The 17,828-nt window shown below is 50.7% G+C and overlaps 3 protein-coding genes across 3 annotated transcripts; all 3 read right to left on the bottom strand.

Moving 5' to 3' along the window:
- Positions 1 to 273: 273 nt before the first annotated feature.
- LOC109783373 (protein LURP-one-related 11) lies at positions 274 to 1,208 on the bottom strand. The gene is made up of 2 exons (XM_040401624.3): positions 910 to 1,208; positions 274 to 792 (listed from the first exon to the last, which is right to left on the bottom strand). Exons 1-2 carry the CDS (start codon positions 1,165 to 1,167, stop codon positions 400 to 402), a joined length of 651 nt encoding a protein of 216 aa, XP_040257558.1. The 5' UTR covers positions 1,168 to 1,208; the 3' UTR covers positions 274 to 399.
- Positions 1,209 to 6,383: 5,175 nt separating this feature from the next.
- LOC109783372 (UDP-glucosyltransferase 29-like) lies at positions 6,384 to 8,543 on the bottom strand. Its single transcript, XM_020341978.4, has one exon. It carries the CDS (start codon positions 8,450 to 8,452, stop codon positions 6,653 to 6,655), a length of 1,800 nt encoding a protein of 599 aa, XP_020197567.2. The 5' UTR covers positions 8,453 to 8,543; the 3' UTR covers positions 6,384 to 6,652.
- Positions 8,544 to 13,832: 5,289 nt separating this feature from the next.
- Positions 13,833 to 15,518, bottom strand: LOC109783380 (uncharacterized). The gene is made up of 2 exons (XM_020341987.4): positions 14,975 to 15,518; positions 13,833 to 14,371 (listed from the first exon to the last, which is right to left on the bottom strand). Exons 1-2 carry the CDS (start codon positions 15,464 to 15,466, stop codon positions 13,895 to 13,897), a joined length of 969 nt encoding a protein of 322 aa, XP_020197576.1. The 5' UTR covers positions 15,467 to 15,518; the 3' UTR covers positions 13,833 to 13,894.
- Positions 15,519 to 17,828: the final 2,310 nt, after the last annotated feature.

The following is a 17,828-nucleotide window of genomic DNA, read 5'->3' as shown; positions in this document are numbered from 1 at the left end:
CCTCAGTGATTTCTACCTTTAGGTCAAACTGTCCAGCGACCTGACGAAACGGAATCGCATGCCCTGGTGGAGAGTTAGAATCTACAACGGGGAAGGCGAAACAACACTTCCAATTTTATTGTTTTCGAAAAAAGACTAATTACACGGAGTTCACGTACGACGATTGAAGTCAGAGGGTGGGAATAAACAACTTGCACTGATCGAACCTGGGGAACAAGTGTGTTTTGTTAAACACATCTTAGGCGACGCTGAACATTTTTGGCAGTACAAACGCCATGGAATCAAAATCACTTGTAGATCAGTCATCTGTGTCACACTAGGAAGTCGTTCTACTCGCAGTTACACGGTAATTCACACGAAGAAAGACTGTAAAAGTCTCTATTCTGTTCTGGTTTTGCTTCACATGGTGCGATTCATGAGCCCGTAGACGAGCACGAGCCCCATGATGAGCGAGTCGTCGACGCCGGGCTCCACCACCAGGGCGAGCACGTCCTCCCCGAGCGCCACCCCGCCCGCCGTCACCTTCCTCTTCACCTCCGCCACCACCAGCCCGGTGCCGGCGTCCACGATCCTGCAGCACGCCCGCTTCCCGGCGCGCGCCCCGCCGTCGTCGTCGATCCTGTACCGCATGGCACGGCCGGCGTCGCTCTCGAACTCGCACGGCGACGACGAGGGGCGGCCGCCGCTCCGGTGGAAGATGCCGCCGCGCGGCCGCGCCACCTTGAACCATGCGCTCGCCTCTTGCTTCCGGCCGGTCCACTTGTACCCTTCCCACTTGCCAAACGCGAGCTTCTGCAGGAATCCACAATTAAGTAACCAGTCAGAAAGATCGATCATACATTCGTTTGAGCGCCAACATAGTATTTCATAGATCTTGATGATATTCTCAGCAAAGGAAAATGTACACACCTTCTTGTGTATGTTGACGACGATGTTGCCGCGGAGGTCCATGAGGCAGACGTTGTCGCTGCACTTGGAGCCGTAGTTGTCGACGCGGTACACGATGTGGCCGTCGGAGTCGTACACGGTGCACCCCCGCCCGTTGAGCACCAGCGACTTCAGCCACAGCGTGAACACCTTCCCCCTTCTCTCGCCCGCGCACGCCGCCGCAGCTGCCGCCGGCGACGAAGAAGAAGAAAACGACGGCGAAGAGTGTACCCTCGCCATCTCTGCCTGTACAAAGTTTTTTTTCTGTCTGCGCGCTAATGTGTCTCTCTATGTGATCTGGTTAAGTAGGCTAGGGCTCGATATATACACAGAGGAGGAAGAGAGAGAGCAAAAGCGCAAAAGTGCCGGTGACGTGGTTGCTGGCTCGCTTAAACTATCTGGATCGAGAGAAGGACAAGTTGGGATGATGCTCTTTTTGGAGTATTAGTTAGTTATAATCAGATATTAAAAACTCCCTGAAACACATTTATGCCATGCATGCTTATCGAGCCGTGGCGGCAATTTTAATTAGCCAAATAGTCTATTGGTGTCCAAGTTTCAGTGCCCCCTGCCCCCATGCGTGTGGTTCGTGCCCTATCTTTCATGTCCAAGCACTGAAACCAACAGCAGGCCAACCATTTCAGCGTAAGGCTGGTCATAGTGGGGAGTAACATACACTAGTAGTATCATAGGTGGTCTCATTTATTGTCATGCATGACACATAGTAGCATAACAATTATTATGTTACGGTATCTACCTATGTTACTAGGACCCTCTCTCTCTTCTTTAATTGTCTGCCACGTAAGCATGTTTACGAGTCCCAAGTATATGATACTAGTTATGTTACTCCCACTATGGCCAGCCTAAGACAAAGCTAGCTCAAAATGGCCGTGCTTAATTAGTAAACTCGAACCGGAGGCGTTGACAGTGACATGCATGCCTGAAAGGCACGCACATTTTGACATTTACAACGGCCCTTGGTACTTCATAGGATCGGACTTAAAGTAGCAAGAAAAGTGCATGCGTCGAGATGCTCGCCGGTCGCTCTTTGCATGGGTTCGGAACTGCAGTTGCTGACGGTACGAAGCAACAGCAGCAATTTTACTACTACTTAAAAGGCAATAATGTGGATTAGAAGCGCTTAAAAAATGCAAGTAGATCAGTACGAGATGTCTAGTCAGCCGTAGCAGGCGGGAGGCAGCACTCACGCCCGTCGTCACCAAAGCGGGAAAAGGAAAAAGCGCCACACAAGGTTCCAAAAAGGAACTGATTTTTCCATCCAGCTGATGCTAATGGGCTATTGGCAGCTGATGCGCGCGTACTTGTAATATATGTTAGTCTGCATAGTAGGTCGAGGTCGACGGTGATGCGAGCCTGTTCAGTCCGGGGCTGCAGATAAGCACTCTGGGTCTTGAGCAGAGAGGAAAAGGACACACATATGCTTCTATTGTTAAGTACCGACTCTCGTGTGATATCTCTATTGTTTTTTAGGCAGGAGATTTTGGGTAGTACAATAATAGATGATTGCTGTTGCTATTTCTAGGCCGTGTCTGAGAAATGCTCATTTCCAATGATCTCTGAAACGTACAATTATTCAGTTTCCGTTGCGTAAATATATATAGAGTACTCCCAGAATAATAATGGAGCACTAGTGTACGCGCAGAAATGGGAGATGCCCATGTAATAAGAATGCCCGACAACTCGAAAGAGGACCGGAGGTTGTTGCTGCTGGACTTGAGATTTTTATTTGTGTGTGTGTGTGTGTGGATCGGCGAAATTCATCTAGTTACACAGGTGATCTTGATCTTGATACAGTGGTCCTGACCCTGATTCACTGGTCCTGATCCTGTTAGTTAAGTGGTAGTTTAGCACCTTGTTATTGACACAAATAGCATGCGACAAGGTGTGCAGATGGTTGCCTTGTCAAAACTGAGGTGCCTAGCTATATATATTCAGTGAGTGGTTCTGGCTGGGACTCCATTGGTCGCTGGGACGCTAGCCATGTTCATGCGATCATGCTCAGCTCGTTGAGTCATGGAGGAGATCATAGTGCGGCTTGAGTTGATTTAGTCTATTCAGAGCTCTCGTTGACCAAAAACACGTGCCTTCTCTCGCTGCATGTCTCAGTTCAAATTCGATAATCATTGCTCTTCTTTTCATTGTTTCTAGAAACTCTGCCACTGTACACTAAAAGAAAACAGGGCTTTGGTTCGGTCAGAAAAGAACATTAATCCTGGTTGCATTACGAACCGAGACTAATGTTCGAGCGGCTAGGGCACCGTACAGGCATTAGTCCCGGTTCAAATGGGACCTTTAGTCCCGGTTGGTGCCACGAACCGGTACTAATGGGCGTTCGAGCCACCAACCGGTACTAATGGGTCATGAACCGGTACTAAAGGTCCCATTTTCAAACTCTACCCCCCTGGATCGCCTTTTCAGTTTTGTAAAAAGCAAAAGAAAATGATAAAAACTTCAAAAATTAAAATCCTTTCAGATGTAGTTATGTTACTACATGTACTAGTTAGGAAAATTTAAAAACTTAAATTTGGACATGTTTTGCAAAAAGTATAGGGAAAATGTAAAACGGCTATAACTTTTGCATGCGATGTCAGAAAAAATATAATATATCAAAATGTCAGCACTAAAATCCGCATCCGATTTTGACCACCTACGGCCTGTTTGCAAATTTTTAGAATCCTCAAATTCTAAAAGGAAAAAAAGTTATGCTCCAATTTTTGTTTTTTTTGAATTTTTGTTAAATCTGGTCAAACTATGGTCAAACTACTTATTCAAGAAGTATTAGTGTTACTAAATAATTATTCAAGAATATTAGTGTTAGTAAATAATTATTTCATTTTTTTGAATTTTGGTCAAATCTGGTCAAACTGTGGTCAAACAATGGTCAAACTAATTATTCAAGAAATATTAGTGTTACTAAATAATTATTTCAGTTTTTTTGAATTTTGGTCAAATCTGGTCAAACTATGGTCAAACTACTTATTCAAGAAATATCAGTGTTACTAAACAATTATTGTTTTTTAGAACAATAGTTTCAAACTCAAACAGTGAAATGTGTGACTTCATGCTCAAGCTAAATTCCTGAGGGTTAATAGGATTGACATCTTACTATTGTCAGGAAAACAACAAGTGCAGACTTGGAAACGAGGGAGAATAGAACTCGGAAGTTAAGCGTGCTCAGGCTGGAGTAGTGAGAGGATGGGTGACTGTCCGGGAAGTTAGATGATTTGGAATGATGAGGGGTGATTAGAGATTAGAGGTTAAATTGAGCAGTGATGAGGGGTGATTAGAGATTAGAGGTTAAAATAATTCAGAAATTTGAAAATAAAAAAAATTCAAAAAAAATCATAAATTTCCTTTAGTACCGGTTGGTGTTACCAACCGGGACTAAAGGTGGACCTCCAGGCAGCGGCCACGTGGAGGGCCTTTAGTCCCGGTTCGTGTAAGAACCGGGACTAAAGGCCCTTTTTCTACTAGTGGTATAATGGTACCTCATGGAGTTGCAAACTTGTCCTCTTAACTCAGTTAGGGCATTTCTAACCAATCCCCTTTCCGGCCGTAAGGGAGGATAATTTTGGTCTTCCTCCCTTACTGTGCATCCGGCCGATTCCATAAACCGAAGAGTGGAGTAAAATTTATCCTCCCCGCCTACCCCCCCTCCAATCACTCTAAAATATGCTCACTCCCGCTACGGCTGAGTAAAAGTGGCGGCCTATCTTTTTCCCATGCTCGTGCCACCTTGTATCCCTCCACCGTAATCACCACGCCTCGCCGCCGCCACTGATGACCCCTCCCTCCGGCTGGATGGATAGCCCAGACCCTTCCCTTGCCGTGCCGGTCACCGCCGAAAACCACCCATGCGACGCCGCACGCACCGAAGAAAACTTTGGGGATGAAAAAAACCCATCGGGTTCAAGCTTCTCCTCCAACAACGGCAATGGCCGTCGGGTTGGCGGTCGCCTCTCCAGCAACGGCCCGCCGCCCTCCCAGCGCTCCTGCAGGAGCCAAACGAGCAAGAAAGCCGACGGCGGTAGCGATGGCCCTCGCTGAGGCGGCCGCGAAGAAGAAGATGAAGAAGGCCACAATGACGCCTCCTCCAAGGCATCACCTTGTGCAACTGCTCCGGCGGGACCTACAACCACTGCTCTGGCGCGGGCGGCGGCCGCAACCTGCAACAAGTTCGCGGCCTCCAAGTGCTGGATGAAATGCCTACAAGGTAAAAAAATCTTCAACATTTTCAGCCGATCGGTGATTGTTGGTAGCGGATGGTGATGTAGTTTCTTTGTTTCCTTGTCGTAGCGCGGAGATGAACACGACCAAGTTTCTTAGCGTCTTTGGAGTCCTCGGCCAAGATAGGACTTAGGGTTTTTATCATTTATGCGGCTGGTTATGTCCAACTACTTAGTTTTGCCATTAGGAATTTTAACTGCTCAAAAATGCCATCGCTTCGTTAGACGCATGATAAAAAATGCTACTAGACACTATTACCGTCAGCTCATATCTCGTTTGCCATGTTATAATGACCAAAATACCTATGGACCAACATGTTAGCTCTCCCGCTATCTCACTACAATTAAGTGTGGGCCCCACTTAATCCCAACAACACTGACATATGGGTCTAGGGGTATTTTTGTCATATAACATGGCCAACGGGTTTGACCTGATAATAATGATGTCTAATGGCATTTTCGCACAAGCATGTCACGGATTGTTGGCATTCTGAACATTTTTAAATAGCTATAATTTCCAATGACAAAACTGAATAGTAAGACACAACTAGTGGCCTAAATAATGAAAACCCTTGAACTTGATGAGCTCAACCACGACTCCATTTGGTATCATTCGAAGGCGTCCCATGACATGGAGGATGTAACCGAAGAGAAGGAGGTGGCTGAGGAAGAGCGAGCCGGATCCTCTAACTTAGAGAAGGAAAGTCACAGTGCTACAGAGCTCGTCTAGTGTAAAATGAAAAGGAATGTTAGGGACTATTAGCAGGTTATTTACTTTTGATAATTACTATAGATATAAAAAATCCAAAATTAATTTTATCTCATCATCAACTTGTTTATATGTAATTACTACATACTAGATCTGTAATTTTAAAATTAATTTAAGTTACCTTACACCCTAAATTCTAAACCCTAAACCATAAATCTTAAAAATTAATTTAAGTTATTTTAGCCTTACTATGAATTTACATACTAGATCTGTAATTTAAAAATTAATTAAAGTTATTTTACACCCTAAACTCTAAACACTAAACCATAAATCTTAAAAATTAATTTAAGTTATTCAGCCTTAATTGTATGGATTAATAGAAGGGAAGTTAGGGTACTGTAGCTTTTCTAATATCCCTTCTCTAACATTCCTTGTGTATGTTAGAGGATCCAGTTCCAGTTCCAAGGAAGAGGAGGAGGCCGAGGTTTAGCCTGATGGGCTTTTTGATAGAACATCAGGCTGTTGTTATTTCTTCGAATGGGCCGACTTTGCCTTGAAGGAAACTGAAAAGGCTGAAACTAGTTCAATCTGGAAAGACCGAAACTAGTACTCCGGACAGCCCGAGCGTATGTACAGATGGGCTGTTTGCCTCAAAAAGAAAAGAAAAAAGAGTACAGGTGGGCTGTGGCAGCCACCGCTCCCCGACTGTTTATTTATTCTCGACTAAACCCGTTGGAAACACAGAAAAAAAAGTTCAAAAAAAAGCCCACTAATTTGGTACGGCCTGGCCCTTGCCGCAGAGCCGCGCCATCCTCTGCAGCAGCGTCGCGATCTGCCGGTCGTCGCCGTTGTTCCGCGCCATCACCTCCCGCAGCTCCCTCGCACGGCGCCTCGCCGCCACCCGTTCCCTCCCGTTCACAGCCGAGCGCACCGCCCGCGCCACGTCCTCCGCCTTGAACTCCCCGAACCGCTCCTGCTTCACGCGCGCGGCCGCCGCGCCCAGCTCCACCGCGAGGTTGGCGTTCAGCGGCTGGTCGATGTGCAGCGGCAGCGCCACCATCGGCACCCCCGCCGCCATCGACTCCAGCACCGAGCTCCACCCGCAGTGGGTCAGGAACGCGCCGCAGGACCGGTGCGACAGGATGCGCCACTGCGGCGCCCACCCTTCCACCACCAGCCCCCGCGCCGGCTTGAACCCCCGCGGCATGGACCTCGCCGCGCCGCGGGCGTCGTCCTCTGCGTTCGGGAACCGCACCACCCACAGGTAGGGCACCCTGCTGAGCTCCAGCCCGCGCGCCATCTGCGCCATCTGGCGGTCTGACATGAAGTACTCGCTGCCGAAGGAGACGAACACCACGGAGCCCGGCTCCTTCCCGTCGAGCCACCGCGTGATGCGGCCTCCGTCGCGCTTCGCCTCGGAGCCACCGGAGTCTACGAGCAACGGGCCGGTGGGCACGACCTCCTTGCCCACGAGCTGGGACAGGTAGTCCACGTACTTGCGCTCGATGTCGGCGCACGTCTTGATGGCCACGAACCCGGAGGAGCGCTCCAGGCTGAGCGGCAGGCGGTCGCGCTCGGGGATCATGGCCGTGCCGTCGTCGCGGGAGATGAGCCGCGCCGTGTACTTGGCGTCCTCCTCGGCGCCGCCGAGGCTGATGGACTCGAACGGGAAGGCGCTGGGGGTCCGTTCATTCTTGAGGCAGTGGACGACGAATGCCTTGGCGGCGGCGCTGAAGGTGTTGAAGTGGACCGCGGGCACGCCGCGCGCCGCGGCCTCGAGCGGCGCCCACGGCTGGAGGAAGTCGTAGACGACAATGTCCGGGCAGAGCTGGTCGAGGAGCGCGCCGAAGCGTGGCGCGGCGAGGTCGCAGGCGCGTTTGAGGGCCGGCATGAGGTGGGCGGGGAGGCCCTTGGTGGTGTGCAGCGCGGGCGGGAGGCCGGGGAGCGCCGGGAGGTGGAGCTCGACGAGCTTGATCCGGTCCGTCTGGTGGTGCGCGAGGGGCGCGAGGTTGGCCGGCGTGGAGACGAGGTGCACGACGACGTCGAGGTGGTGGTCGTCGGGGCTGGCGGCGACGAGGCGCTTGGCCAGCTCGAGGTACGGGTTGATGTGGCCGTGCGCCAGCCACGGGAACATGACCACGCGCATGCACTCGCGCTCCGCCTGCGCCATGGCGATCGGTCGGTGAGTCGGTGATGAGGGAGGTCTAGGAGGATCTGCTGGTTCAGTTGAGCTGACTGGAATTCTTCTTCGTGCTGTGTGAAGTGTGATGTGATCTACTACGGACTTCGGGGCGCGTGGATTTATAGACGTGGTGATCTGTCTGGGTTTGCGATGGCGCTGACCATCGACGTACGTACGTGCACGGAGCTCAGTGAGCGCGCAAGCCGCCCGGAGTTGATGGGCGGCGTCGTCATCGCGTCTGGCGCGCGGAGTCACTTTTCCTAGGCCACGTGCTGCCGGGGGCGCAAGGCGCGTGTCGGCTTCTTCCATCGCGTTCGAGATGGCTGTGTGACTCGATCTAAGACGGCGCACAACTTCATTTTTGTTACAGGAGCATGCTCCAGACATAGGTGCGTAATAAAACTAGAAAGAAAATACACACATACATTGAGTTGTACTACTATTTGTTTGCAAAGTATCATGGCCAAATACTTTTTTATGCAAGCTAAAAAAAATGACAAAACCACATATTTCTACCACATGTACTATTCACAAGAAAAGTACATAATTTTTTACAGCTCACACCAAAATGATTTTTTTGCATGGTAATATGTATCTCATCCATATCATAAAGATCAAAGTACATTTTTTTTGTGATGAAATTGCACACACATTTAGTACAAGTCTCGAAGAGCCCGCCTTTGGGGATCTTATACCCCTTATCGTCGTCACTGCATGGTGGCAAGCCCTATGTCCTTGTCGAGCAGACGCTTGCGCGTCTCCTCAAGCTCGGCCGCGACAGCATTGGGGTCCATGCCGATTGCGATGGGCGCGCACAGGCTCTGCTGCATCGTTGTGCGGAGCACGTTCTCCTAGCAGGAGGGAGCAGCCGCCGTCGCACTGGTGCTGGAGCCGGTGGTCAGCACCTCCACGCGAGTGGAGAGGTGTGCAACATCACGGGAGATGCCGCAATTGCCCGCGAGCCAGACTCTCCACGACATGGCGGGTGTCTTGTCGTACACTTGGATTTGACGGGCGCTTACCCCACTGGCTGCCGGCTGCGGCCAGCCAGCCCGGGCGAGGAGCCGCGCCGAGCCGTCTGTGACGCCCCCGATTTGACCGTACACTAATCATGCACGCAAATGTGTACGATCAAGATCAGGGACTCACGGGAAGATATCACAACACAACTCTAATACATAAATAAGTCATACAAGCATCATAATACAAGCCAGGGGCCTCGAGGGCTCGAATACAAGTGCTCGATCATATACGAGTCAACGGAAGCAACAATATCTGAGTACAGACATAAGTTAAACAAGTTTGCCTTAAGAAGGCTAGCACAAAAGTAGCAACGATCGAAAAGGCAAGGCCTCCTGCCTGAGACCTCCTAACTACTCCTCGAAGCCGAACTCCATGTAGAATCATCCTCGGGATCTCTAGCTCCTGGACTCCAGCATCTGGTTGCGACAATCAGGTATAGAAAGGGGAAAAGAGGGAGAAAAGCAACCGTGAGTACTCATCCAAAGTACTCGTAAGCAAGGAGCTACACTACATATGCATGGGTATATGTGTAAAGGGTCATATCGGTGGACTGAACTGCAGAATGCCAGAATAAGAGGGGGATAACTAATCCTGTCGAAGACTACGCTTCTGGCAGCCTCCATCTTGCACCATGTAGAAGAGAGTAGATTGAAATCCTCCAAGTAGCGTCGTATAGCATAATCCTACCCGGCGATCCCCTCCTCGTCGCCCTGTTAGAGAGCGATCACCGGGTTATATCTGGCACTTGGAAGAGTGTGTTTTATTAAGTATCCAGTTCTAGTTGTCATAAGGTCAAGGTAAAACTCCGGGTCGTCCTTTTACCGAGGGACACGGCTATACGAATAGATAAACTTCCCTGCAGGGATGCACCACATAACCCAACACGCTCGATCTCATTTGGCCGGACACACTTTTCTGGGTCATGCCCGGCCGCGGAAGATCAACACGTCGCAGCCCCACCTAGGCTCAACAGAGAGGTCAACACACCAGTCTAAATCCTATGCGCGCAGGGGTCTGGGCCCATCGCCCATTGCACACCTGCACGTTGCGTGCGCGGCCGGAAGCAGACCTAGCCTAGTAGGCGTTCCAGTCCAATCCGGCGCGCGCCGCTCCGTCGCTGACGTCAAGAAGAGCTTCGGCTGATACCACGACGTCAGGATACCCATAACTACTCCCGCGTAGATGGTTAGTGCGTATAGACCAAATGGCCAGACTCAGATCAAATACCAAGATCTCGTTGAGCGTGTTAAGTATCTGCGAACGCCGACCAGGGCCAGGCCCACCTCTCTCCTAGGTGGTCTCAACCTGCCCTATCGCTCCGCCACAAAGTAACAGTCGGGGGCCGTCAGGAACCCAGGCCCACCTCTACCGGGGTGGAGCCACCTGTCCTTTCAGCCCCCTCATCAGAATCACTTGCGGGTACTCCTCGAGCCGACCCGACTTTAGTCACCACATATGTCATGTATATAATGTATATAGTATATACCCATGATCACCTCCCGAAGTGATCACGGCCCAGTAGTATAGCATGGCAGACGAACAAGAGTGTAGGGCCACTGATGGAACATAGCATCCTATACTAAGCAGTAGGATAGCAGGTAAGGGTAACAACTGTAGCAACAATGACAGGCTATGCATCAGGATAGGATTAACGGAAAGCAGTAACATGCTACACTACTCTAATGCAAGCAGTATAGAGGAGAATAGGCGATATCTGGTGATCAAGGGGGGGCTTGCCTGGTTGCTCTGGCAAGTAGGAGGGGTCGTCAACACCGTAGTCGAACTGGGGGTCGCCGGCAGTCTCAGGGTCTACCGGAAAGAAGTAACGAAGGGGGAACACAATAAATAACAGAGCAATCAAATGTAACACAAAGCAAGACGCAGCAATACGTTGTGCTAGGGGTGGCCTAACACATGGATAGGTGATACCGGCGAAGGGGGGGAACTTCCGGGAAAGTATCCCCGGTGTTTCGCGTTTTCGGACAGATGAACCGGAGGGGAAAAGTTGCGTGTTTGCTATGCTAGGTATGTGTGGCAGACGAACGGGCTGCGTATCCGGATTCGTCTCGTCGTTCTGAGCAACTTTCATGTAGAAAGTATTTTCATCTGAGCTACGGTTTATTTTATATGATTTTCTAAAGTTTTAAATCATTTTAGAATTTATTTAATTTATTTAATTCAACATTATCCAGAATAGTGCCTGCTGACGTCATCATGACGTCAGCATGACATCAGCAGTCAACAGAGGAGTTGACTGGTCAACTGACGCGTGGGTCCCAGTTGTCATGGTCACAGTTTAACTAAACATAATTAATTAGTTAATTAATTAGGTTAACTAATTAGAGTTAATCAGGTTAATTTAACAGATCTAATTAAGTTAATTAATTAATTAATTAATTATTTTTATTTTTATTTTTATTCTCTTTTTTTTTAACAGAAGGGTGTGGGGCGGGGGCCCCACTGGGCAGTGGCCCATAGGGCCAAACGGGCGCGGGCGAATGGGCGATGGGCGCTGCCCGATCGGGCACACGCCCAAGGGCGCCCGAGCGTGGGCGCACGGCGACCGTGGCCGCGGCCGGAGCAGCGGCGCGACGGGCCTAGGCGGGGCAGCGCGGGGGAGCAAACGCGCGGGACGAGCTCCGGCGCCCAGCGGTGTCGCGCGCGAGCAGGGAGGAGAGGTCAGGGGCGGCCGGGCTGCAGCGGGACGAGACAGGGCGCGAGCGGTCGGGCCAGAACGCGGCGCCTACGGGCAAGGACGTGCGGAACGACGAGGAGAGGGAAGCAGGGGGATGGCGTTCTCACCCCCGTTGCAGGGGAGTTGGGCGGTGAGGCGTGATGGCGCCGGCGATGGAGAGACGGGGACGCGAGCGACGACGGGGACGAGGTAGTCGAGGCGGGAGAGGCTACGGGAGGGTGGTCCGGCGAGCGGCGACGGCGGTCCGGGACGGCACCAGCGACGGGGTCGGGGAGGCGACGAGCAACGGCGTCGGGGCGGCTCCGGCGATGTCGAAAGACATCGGCGTCAGGGCGCTCGGGCGCTGCGTCTCCGGTGACGGTGGCTGGAGCCAGACGCGGGGTAAGGGAGGTGATGAGGCGGTCCGGCGTCGGGGGCTGGCACGGCGGCGCCGGTGGGGTCGGGCCCCCCGAGTGCCCCGATCCAGAATCGGGAGGGGGAAGGAGGGAGACATGGGGTGGGGATCGTGGGAAGTGGGGACTGGGGTGGTTAGGGTTACGGGGTGTGGGAGGGTTAAGTAGTGGGGGTGGGCCGGCCCGTTCGGGCGGGCGGGGCCAGCTGGGCCACTTGGCCCAGCGGGGGGGGGGGTTCTTTTCCTTTTTTTTGTTTGATTGTCTTCTGTTTTTTTTGTTTTCTTTTTATTTATTTATTTTCCTTTACTGTTTTATTTTATTTCTTTAATAGTTATAGTTTTATAATAAGTTAAAGCCCACACCTAAATTGGAGTTGTAAAAAGTTTTTAGTGACTAAATAAACTAGTTTAATATTTGTTTATATTTAATAACACATATAATTGTTTTTGCTACTGTTTTATTCATCTCATAGTATTTAAACATTTTATAAAGGTGTGGTTTCTCCACCATAATTATCTGTGCAATATTTGGTTCACTCCGAACATTTTTGTTTCAATGTTTGAAAACTTTTGTTGTTTGCCATATTTTGAATTGATTTTTGAATCAGTTTTGTACTAACGAAGGATTAGAAACAGTAACGGAGGTGACGTGGCATCATTAGCAGAGTTTTACTGTAGCTTGATTATCCGGGCGTCACACCGTCCTCCATCGGGGGGAGCCGGCTGGAGGGCCAGCCGACTTGAGGGACTTGAGCCGTCATGATGTTTTGAAATGTTAACTTGTTTCCTTGAGCCTACCTGGAGGTCATCCCCCCGACAACTTGAGCACTTGTATTTCACAGATTATGTGAATACCAACAGGACGTAGGGTTTTACGCTAACATGGCGGCCCGGACCTGTATATAAAATCCGTTGTGTCCTTGTTTGCTTGTGTTCCTTTGATAGTGGACTGACTAGGCGTTTAGCCCCTGGCCGAACGCACAAATACAGGGTATCCTAGATCCCTGGTGTCTGGAGAACACACTCCGACACAAGCCATGGCCGAAGAAGTAGTCCCCACATCAGAGGCCATTTCCGCGGTTGGAGGACGAGCTTGAACCCAATGGTTTTTTTCATCCCCTAAGTTTTTTTCGGCGCGGGCGGCTGCGTGTGGGTGATTTCCGGCAGCGACAAGCCAGCATCAGTGGTAGGCGGGGTGTGGGAAGGGACCGGGCTATCCATTCCAGCTAGAGAGACGGTCATCGGTGGAGGCAGCGGGGCATGGTGGCTGCGGCGGCGGGAGACAGGGCGGCGGGATGGTGGGAGAAAGAGAGGGCACCACTTTTACTCAGCAGCGGCGAGAGTGAGCATATTTAGGGAGATTGGGAGAGATTTTGGACGGTGGAGGATAAATTTTACTCCTTATCGATTTTAGTACTTCGGCTAGGTGCGCCGTAAGGGAGGAAAACCGAAATTATCCTCCCTTACGGTCTGATGTATGGATCATAATTTCATAATTCTTTCAAACATGAACGAACATTCTGCAAGCTATGTTTTTCAGCGTGGAGTTTAGCAATTAATTTTATTTTTAGTCGGTAGTTTATGTATGAAGTGAGATGAGATTAGGGACGATCAATTCAGATGTCGACAGACACAAAGGCTTAGAATGGTCGCCGAGGTTAGATAAACGTGAGACTGCTTGTAAATAGACAATCCGGCTGTCAACCAATTAGTTGGCTCACTACAAGATATAGGGCACCAGAGCCTTGATGCTCGCTGGGAACTCCTCGAACTTGGATTCGTACCATCTCCGGGTGGCGAAGCTTCGGCCGACGAGGTAGGCTGCCGTGCCGGAGGCCATGGCGAGCGCATAAACCGTCTGCGAGATCATCGCGAACCCGAAGAATCCGGTGATCTCGAAGAGGTAGTGCGGGCAGGTGACGAACTCGAAGAGCCCGCCTTTGGGGATCTTGTACCCTTTATTGTCGTCACCTCCCTTCCTGAGCTGCGAGAGGAGGTAGTGGTGGTAGAAGTTGCCGGCGATGCCAACGGCAAAGAGGAGCACGCCTGGGTAGAGGAGGTTGGTTGTAGGGTCAGGGAGTTCAACGGCGAGGTGCTGCGCGTAGATCATGGTGATGGCGCTGAGCAGGTAGCTGGAGGAGATGGCGAGCGCGGTGTTGAGTGGCATGTTTCCACTGTACCGGTGGATGAAGAGTACCTTGTAAAAGAGCAAGTTAAGTAGTGGTCCAACTTATTTTAAAATAGAGGGAGTACTAGATTGCTAGGTCACAATCATGTAATGGAACAATATTCATGCCTTTACTGGAACACGATTTGTTTTCAATAAACCTATAAAAACACAGAGATTTCTCTTCCTTGATTTTGCTTCCCATTTTTTTTCCAGTCAAACGAGAGAAAATATTCAACTCCAATTCAACTAAAGTTTGACGAAATAAGTTTGGATTTTGTTTAAATTTGGCTCAAATCCATGTGTCACCACAATAAATTGACCTGAATGCACTAAAATTCCTAATTTTCCAGTCAAATTTCATCGAAGATGTGAACCCCACTTCTATAACATGTCTCGTTAAAAACACGGTTGAAGTACATGATTTGCAATACTTTTGGCGGCACCTAATTAAAGACCATTTCTAAGTTAGTACTCCCTCTGTAAACTAATATAAGGTAGTTATCTAAATGCTTTTATATTAGTTTACGGAGGGAGTAGTATATCTTTCTTTTGCCCGGAAAGATCGAGTGTCTTGAAGAAAGAATTCCAGCGTGAATGTTGAAGCAAGACCTTGTTGGATCATAATATTACCTCGAGGACACGCTTGAGGAAGTGGACGGCGAGCGCGGCGGCGAGGAGCTCCGCGCGCAGCCCTTCCACGGCACCCGGCACGACGAAGGACGCGGCGGCGGCGACCAGAGCCGGCGCGTAGGCCACCAGCATCCCGTGACGGCCCGCCAGCTGCGCGCCGCCGGTGCCCCCCTTGTTCTGCTGCTGTCCAGACACGACGTGCCAGAACTTGGAGTAGGTCATGTGCTGGCCGCGGAGCTCCGAGAGGCCCGCGGACGCCAGCGACGCGAACGACACCACCGACATGGCCGTGACGAAGGCCGACGGCGGCGGCGGGTAGAGCAGCGACGACGGCCACCACATGTGTCTCTGGCCGGATCGATCGTCCACTTGGCCTTGGTGTAGGACGGAGCTAGCTCTGGACTGGATCGACCCTTGCGTTGCGCATCGATCTCCTTGGTACTCGGGCCGTTGGTTTATGCTCAGGTAGTTGCCGACGAGACGTGGCGTCATGGGAGCCTATGGAGCGAGTTGTGATGGAGGATGCATGAGACACAGCACACGCGTGTTACAACAAACATGCAGGGAGAGAGTTCGTTACATCATGTGCCCAGCGTGAGAGCACGTCATGAAGAGACGTGTGGTCTGGTCAGCGGGCACCTGATATTCTGAACAAAAAACTAGACAAAGCTATGTATATATGCACCAAATACTTTTTTTATGCAAGCTATTTCTCTTGCAAAATCACATATTTCTAGCACATGTACTATTGACCAGAAAAGTACATGATTTTTTACAGCACACACCAATGCTTATTTTCGTGATAAAATTTCACACACATCTAGTATACATCTAAGAATACTTGTGTATTTATTTTTTAAATTTTCTAAATTATAAAAATGTTTTTTTTCAAAACATAAAAATATGATTTATTTTTTTTCATTTTTTGGGCTCCATGGAGAGCCCGAGAGCTAGAAATCCACTATCTAATACGAAGGCGATACCTCGGCAGTGGGCCATCTTTGAATCTGATCCAGATCATGTTTGAGGGAAGATAACCGAGGCCTAGGGCGCACAACTCGATTTTTGTTACAGGAGCATGCTCCAGACCATAGGTCCGTAATAAAACTAGGAAAAAAATGCACACATACATATGAATGTGTAATACTTATTTGTTTGCAAAGTATCATGGGGAAACACCTTTTTATGCAAGCTAAAAAAGAGTACAAAATCACATATTTCTAGCACATGTACTATTCACACAAAAAGTACATATTTTTTTAGAGCTCACACCTATTTTTGTGAATGAAATTTCACGCACATCTAGTATAATTCTTTAGAGCTCACACCAGCGCCAGCAGCCCAGCGCGAGCGAGCCAGCCTCGCTACACTTTCGGCCCATGGCCCGTAGCAGATCTAGGGTTTTAATCATAGCCGTTCTTTGCGATCCAGCGACCATCCGCGCCGATCGGTCGAACAAAACGACCCACCGCGCCGCTCTGGACGAACCCTAGTCCATTCTCTCCTTCCCCCGCGCACCTCTCCTTTCTCTCTCGCTGCCGCGGCGGCGGAGCTGCTCCAGCGGTCCAGCCGCGCCGCAGGCGAGCCGGCGACGGTGTCGGCCGTCGCTGCGCCGCGCACCACCTCTTCTTCCCTTTCCCTTTCCCTCTATCCTATCCTCCAATGACAGAGAGAGAAAATGACGCGGCGGAGCGGTCCTCTGCTCCCCTTCTCGCCCGTGGTCCTCTCTGGCCGACGGCGAGGCTCCCTAGCGCGGCGAGGGTCCTCCTTTCCTTTCCCCTTCTCCATTTCACCCATCCACCACCGCCTTCTATTAGAGAGGTAGCACGCGCGATATGGCGGCGCCCTCCCTGTCCCCTTTCCCGGCGTGCGCGAGCACCTCCAGGGTGAACGCGCCGCCGTCAAATGGCATGGTGGTGGTGCCCTTTGCCCCTTGCGGGGTTGTTCTTCTTCCCGGATCCTCGGCATGCCGATGCGATTCGGGATCGAGAGGAACTGGCGCGGCCTTGCGGCGGCGCACTTTGCCGGCGAGCACCGGGCCCTCTCCGGTGAGATCTTTGCCCTGTCACTTTAGGGTTCTAAGGGAGGGGACAATTTTCTGTGATTTCTTTTCAACCGAAAAATCTAACCCAATCTGGCTGATACCATTGATAGATTTCTGGGATCGGTTAGGGTTAGAGATCCTCGGTGGATTACCTTCTCCTTGGGTTAATGAACCCGAAACAGTGGTCATGGTGGAAGGTGCCGGTGATGGCAGAGAGTAGCGGTGGCGGTGCTTCCCATCAGCACTGCACTAACCCTAGATCGGTAGGGGATGTATGTGGGGTGTACGGCGTAGCGACGAACCTCGTGTTGTGAGCCGCGACCCCACCTCTTTATATAGTGCAGGTGACAGGGGCCCGTCAACCATAGTGGGTTGAGCGCCCCGATCAGGGCGCGGATCTAAGGGCCCGGTGGGCCGTTGGGCCCACACGGTGGAGATCATCCTAACAGCTGCTTCCTTCTTTCTTGACACCAGCGCTGAGAGGGCATGGACATCAATCCAACACACCTGCAACATCCGTCGCCATCTTTGGCTTTGAGTACCGCGAAAAGTGTCCCTTCCGGAAGGAAGAGAACTCGAGTCATCCAACCGGTCTAGCACCACGGCCGGGCCATCCGCCCGGACAAAGCAGGATCTCCCACCAGCATCAGCGCAGAGAAAGGAGAAGAACAACAGCAGCAAATCATACCAACAAGGAAGAAGAAAGAGGGAACCGGCGGCGCGCAAGGGAACCCTCGTCGCCTCCCTTGATCGTCTCGTGTGATCCTACTTTTCCAGGGCTGGGTTTATTTGTTGAGACGTGGAAGGTAA

Source organism: Aegilops tauschii, chromosome 2, assembly GCF_002575655.3.
Source record: "Aegilops tauschii subsp. strangulata cultivar AL8/78 chromosome 2, Aet v6.0, whole genome shotgun sequence".
Classification (NCBI taxonomy): domain Eukaryota; kingdom Viridiplantae; phylum Streptophyta; class Magnoliopsida; order Poales; family Poaceae; genus Aegilops; species Aegilops tauschii.
The sequence above is the reverse complement of the archived record's forward strand: the minus strand, read 5'-3'. Positions and strand labels throughout refer to the sequence as shown.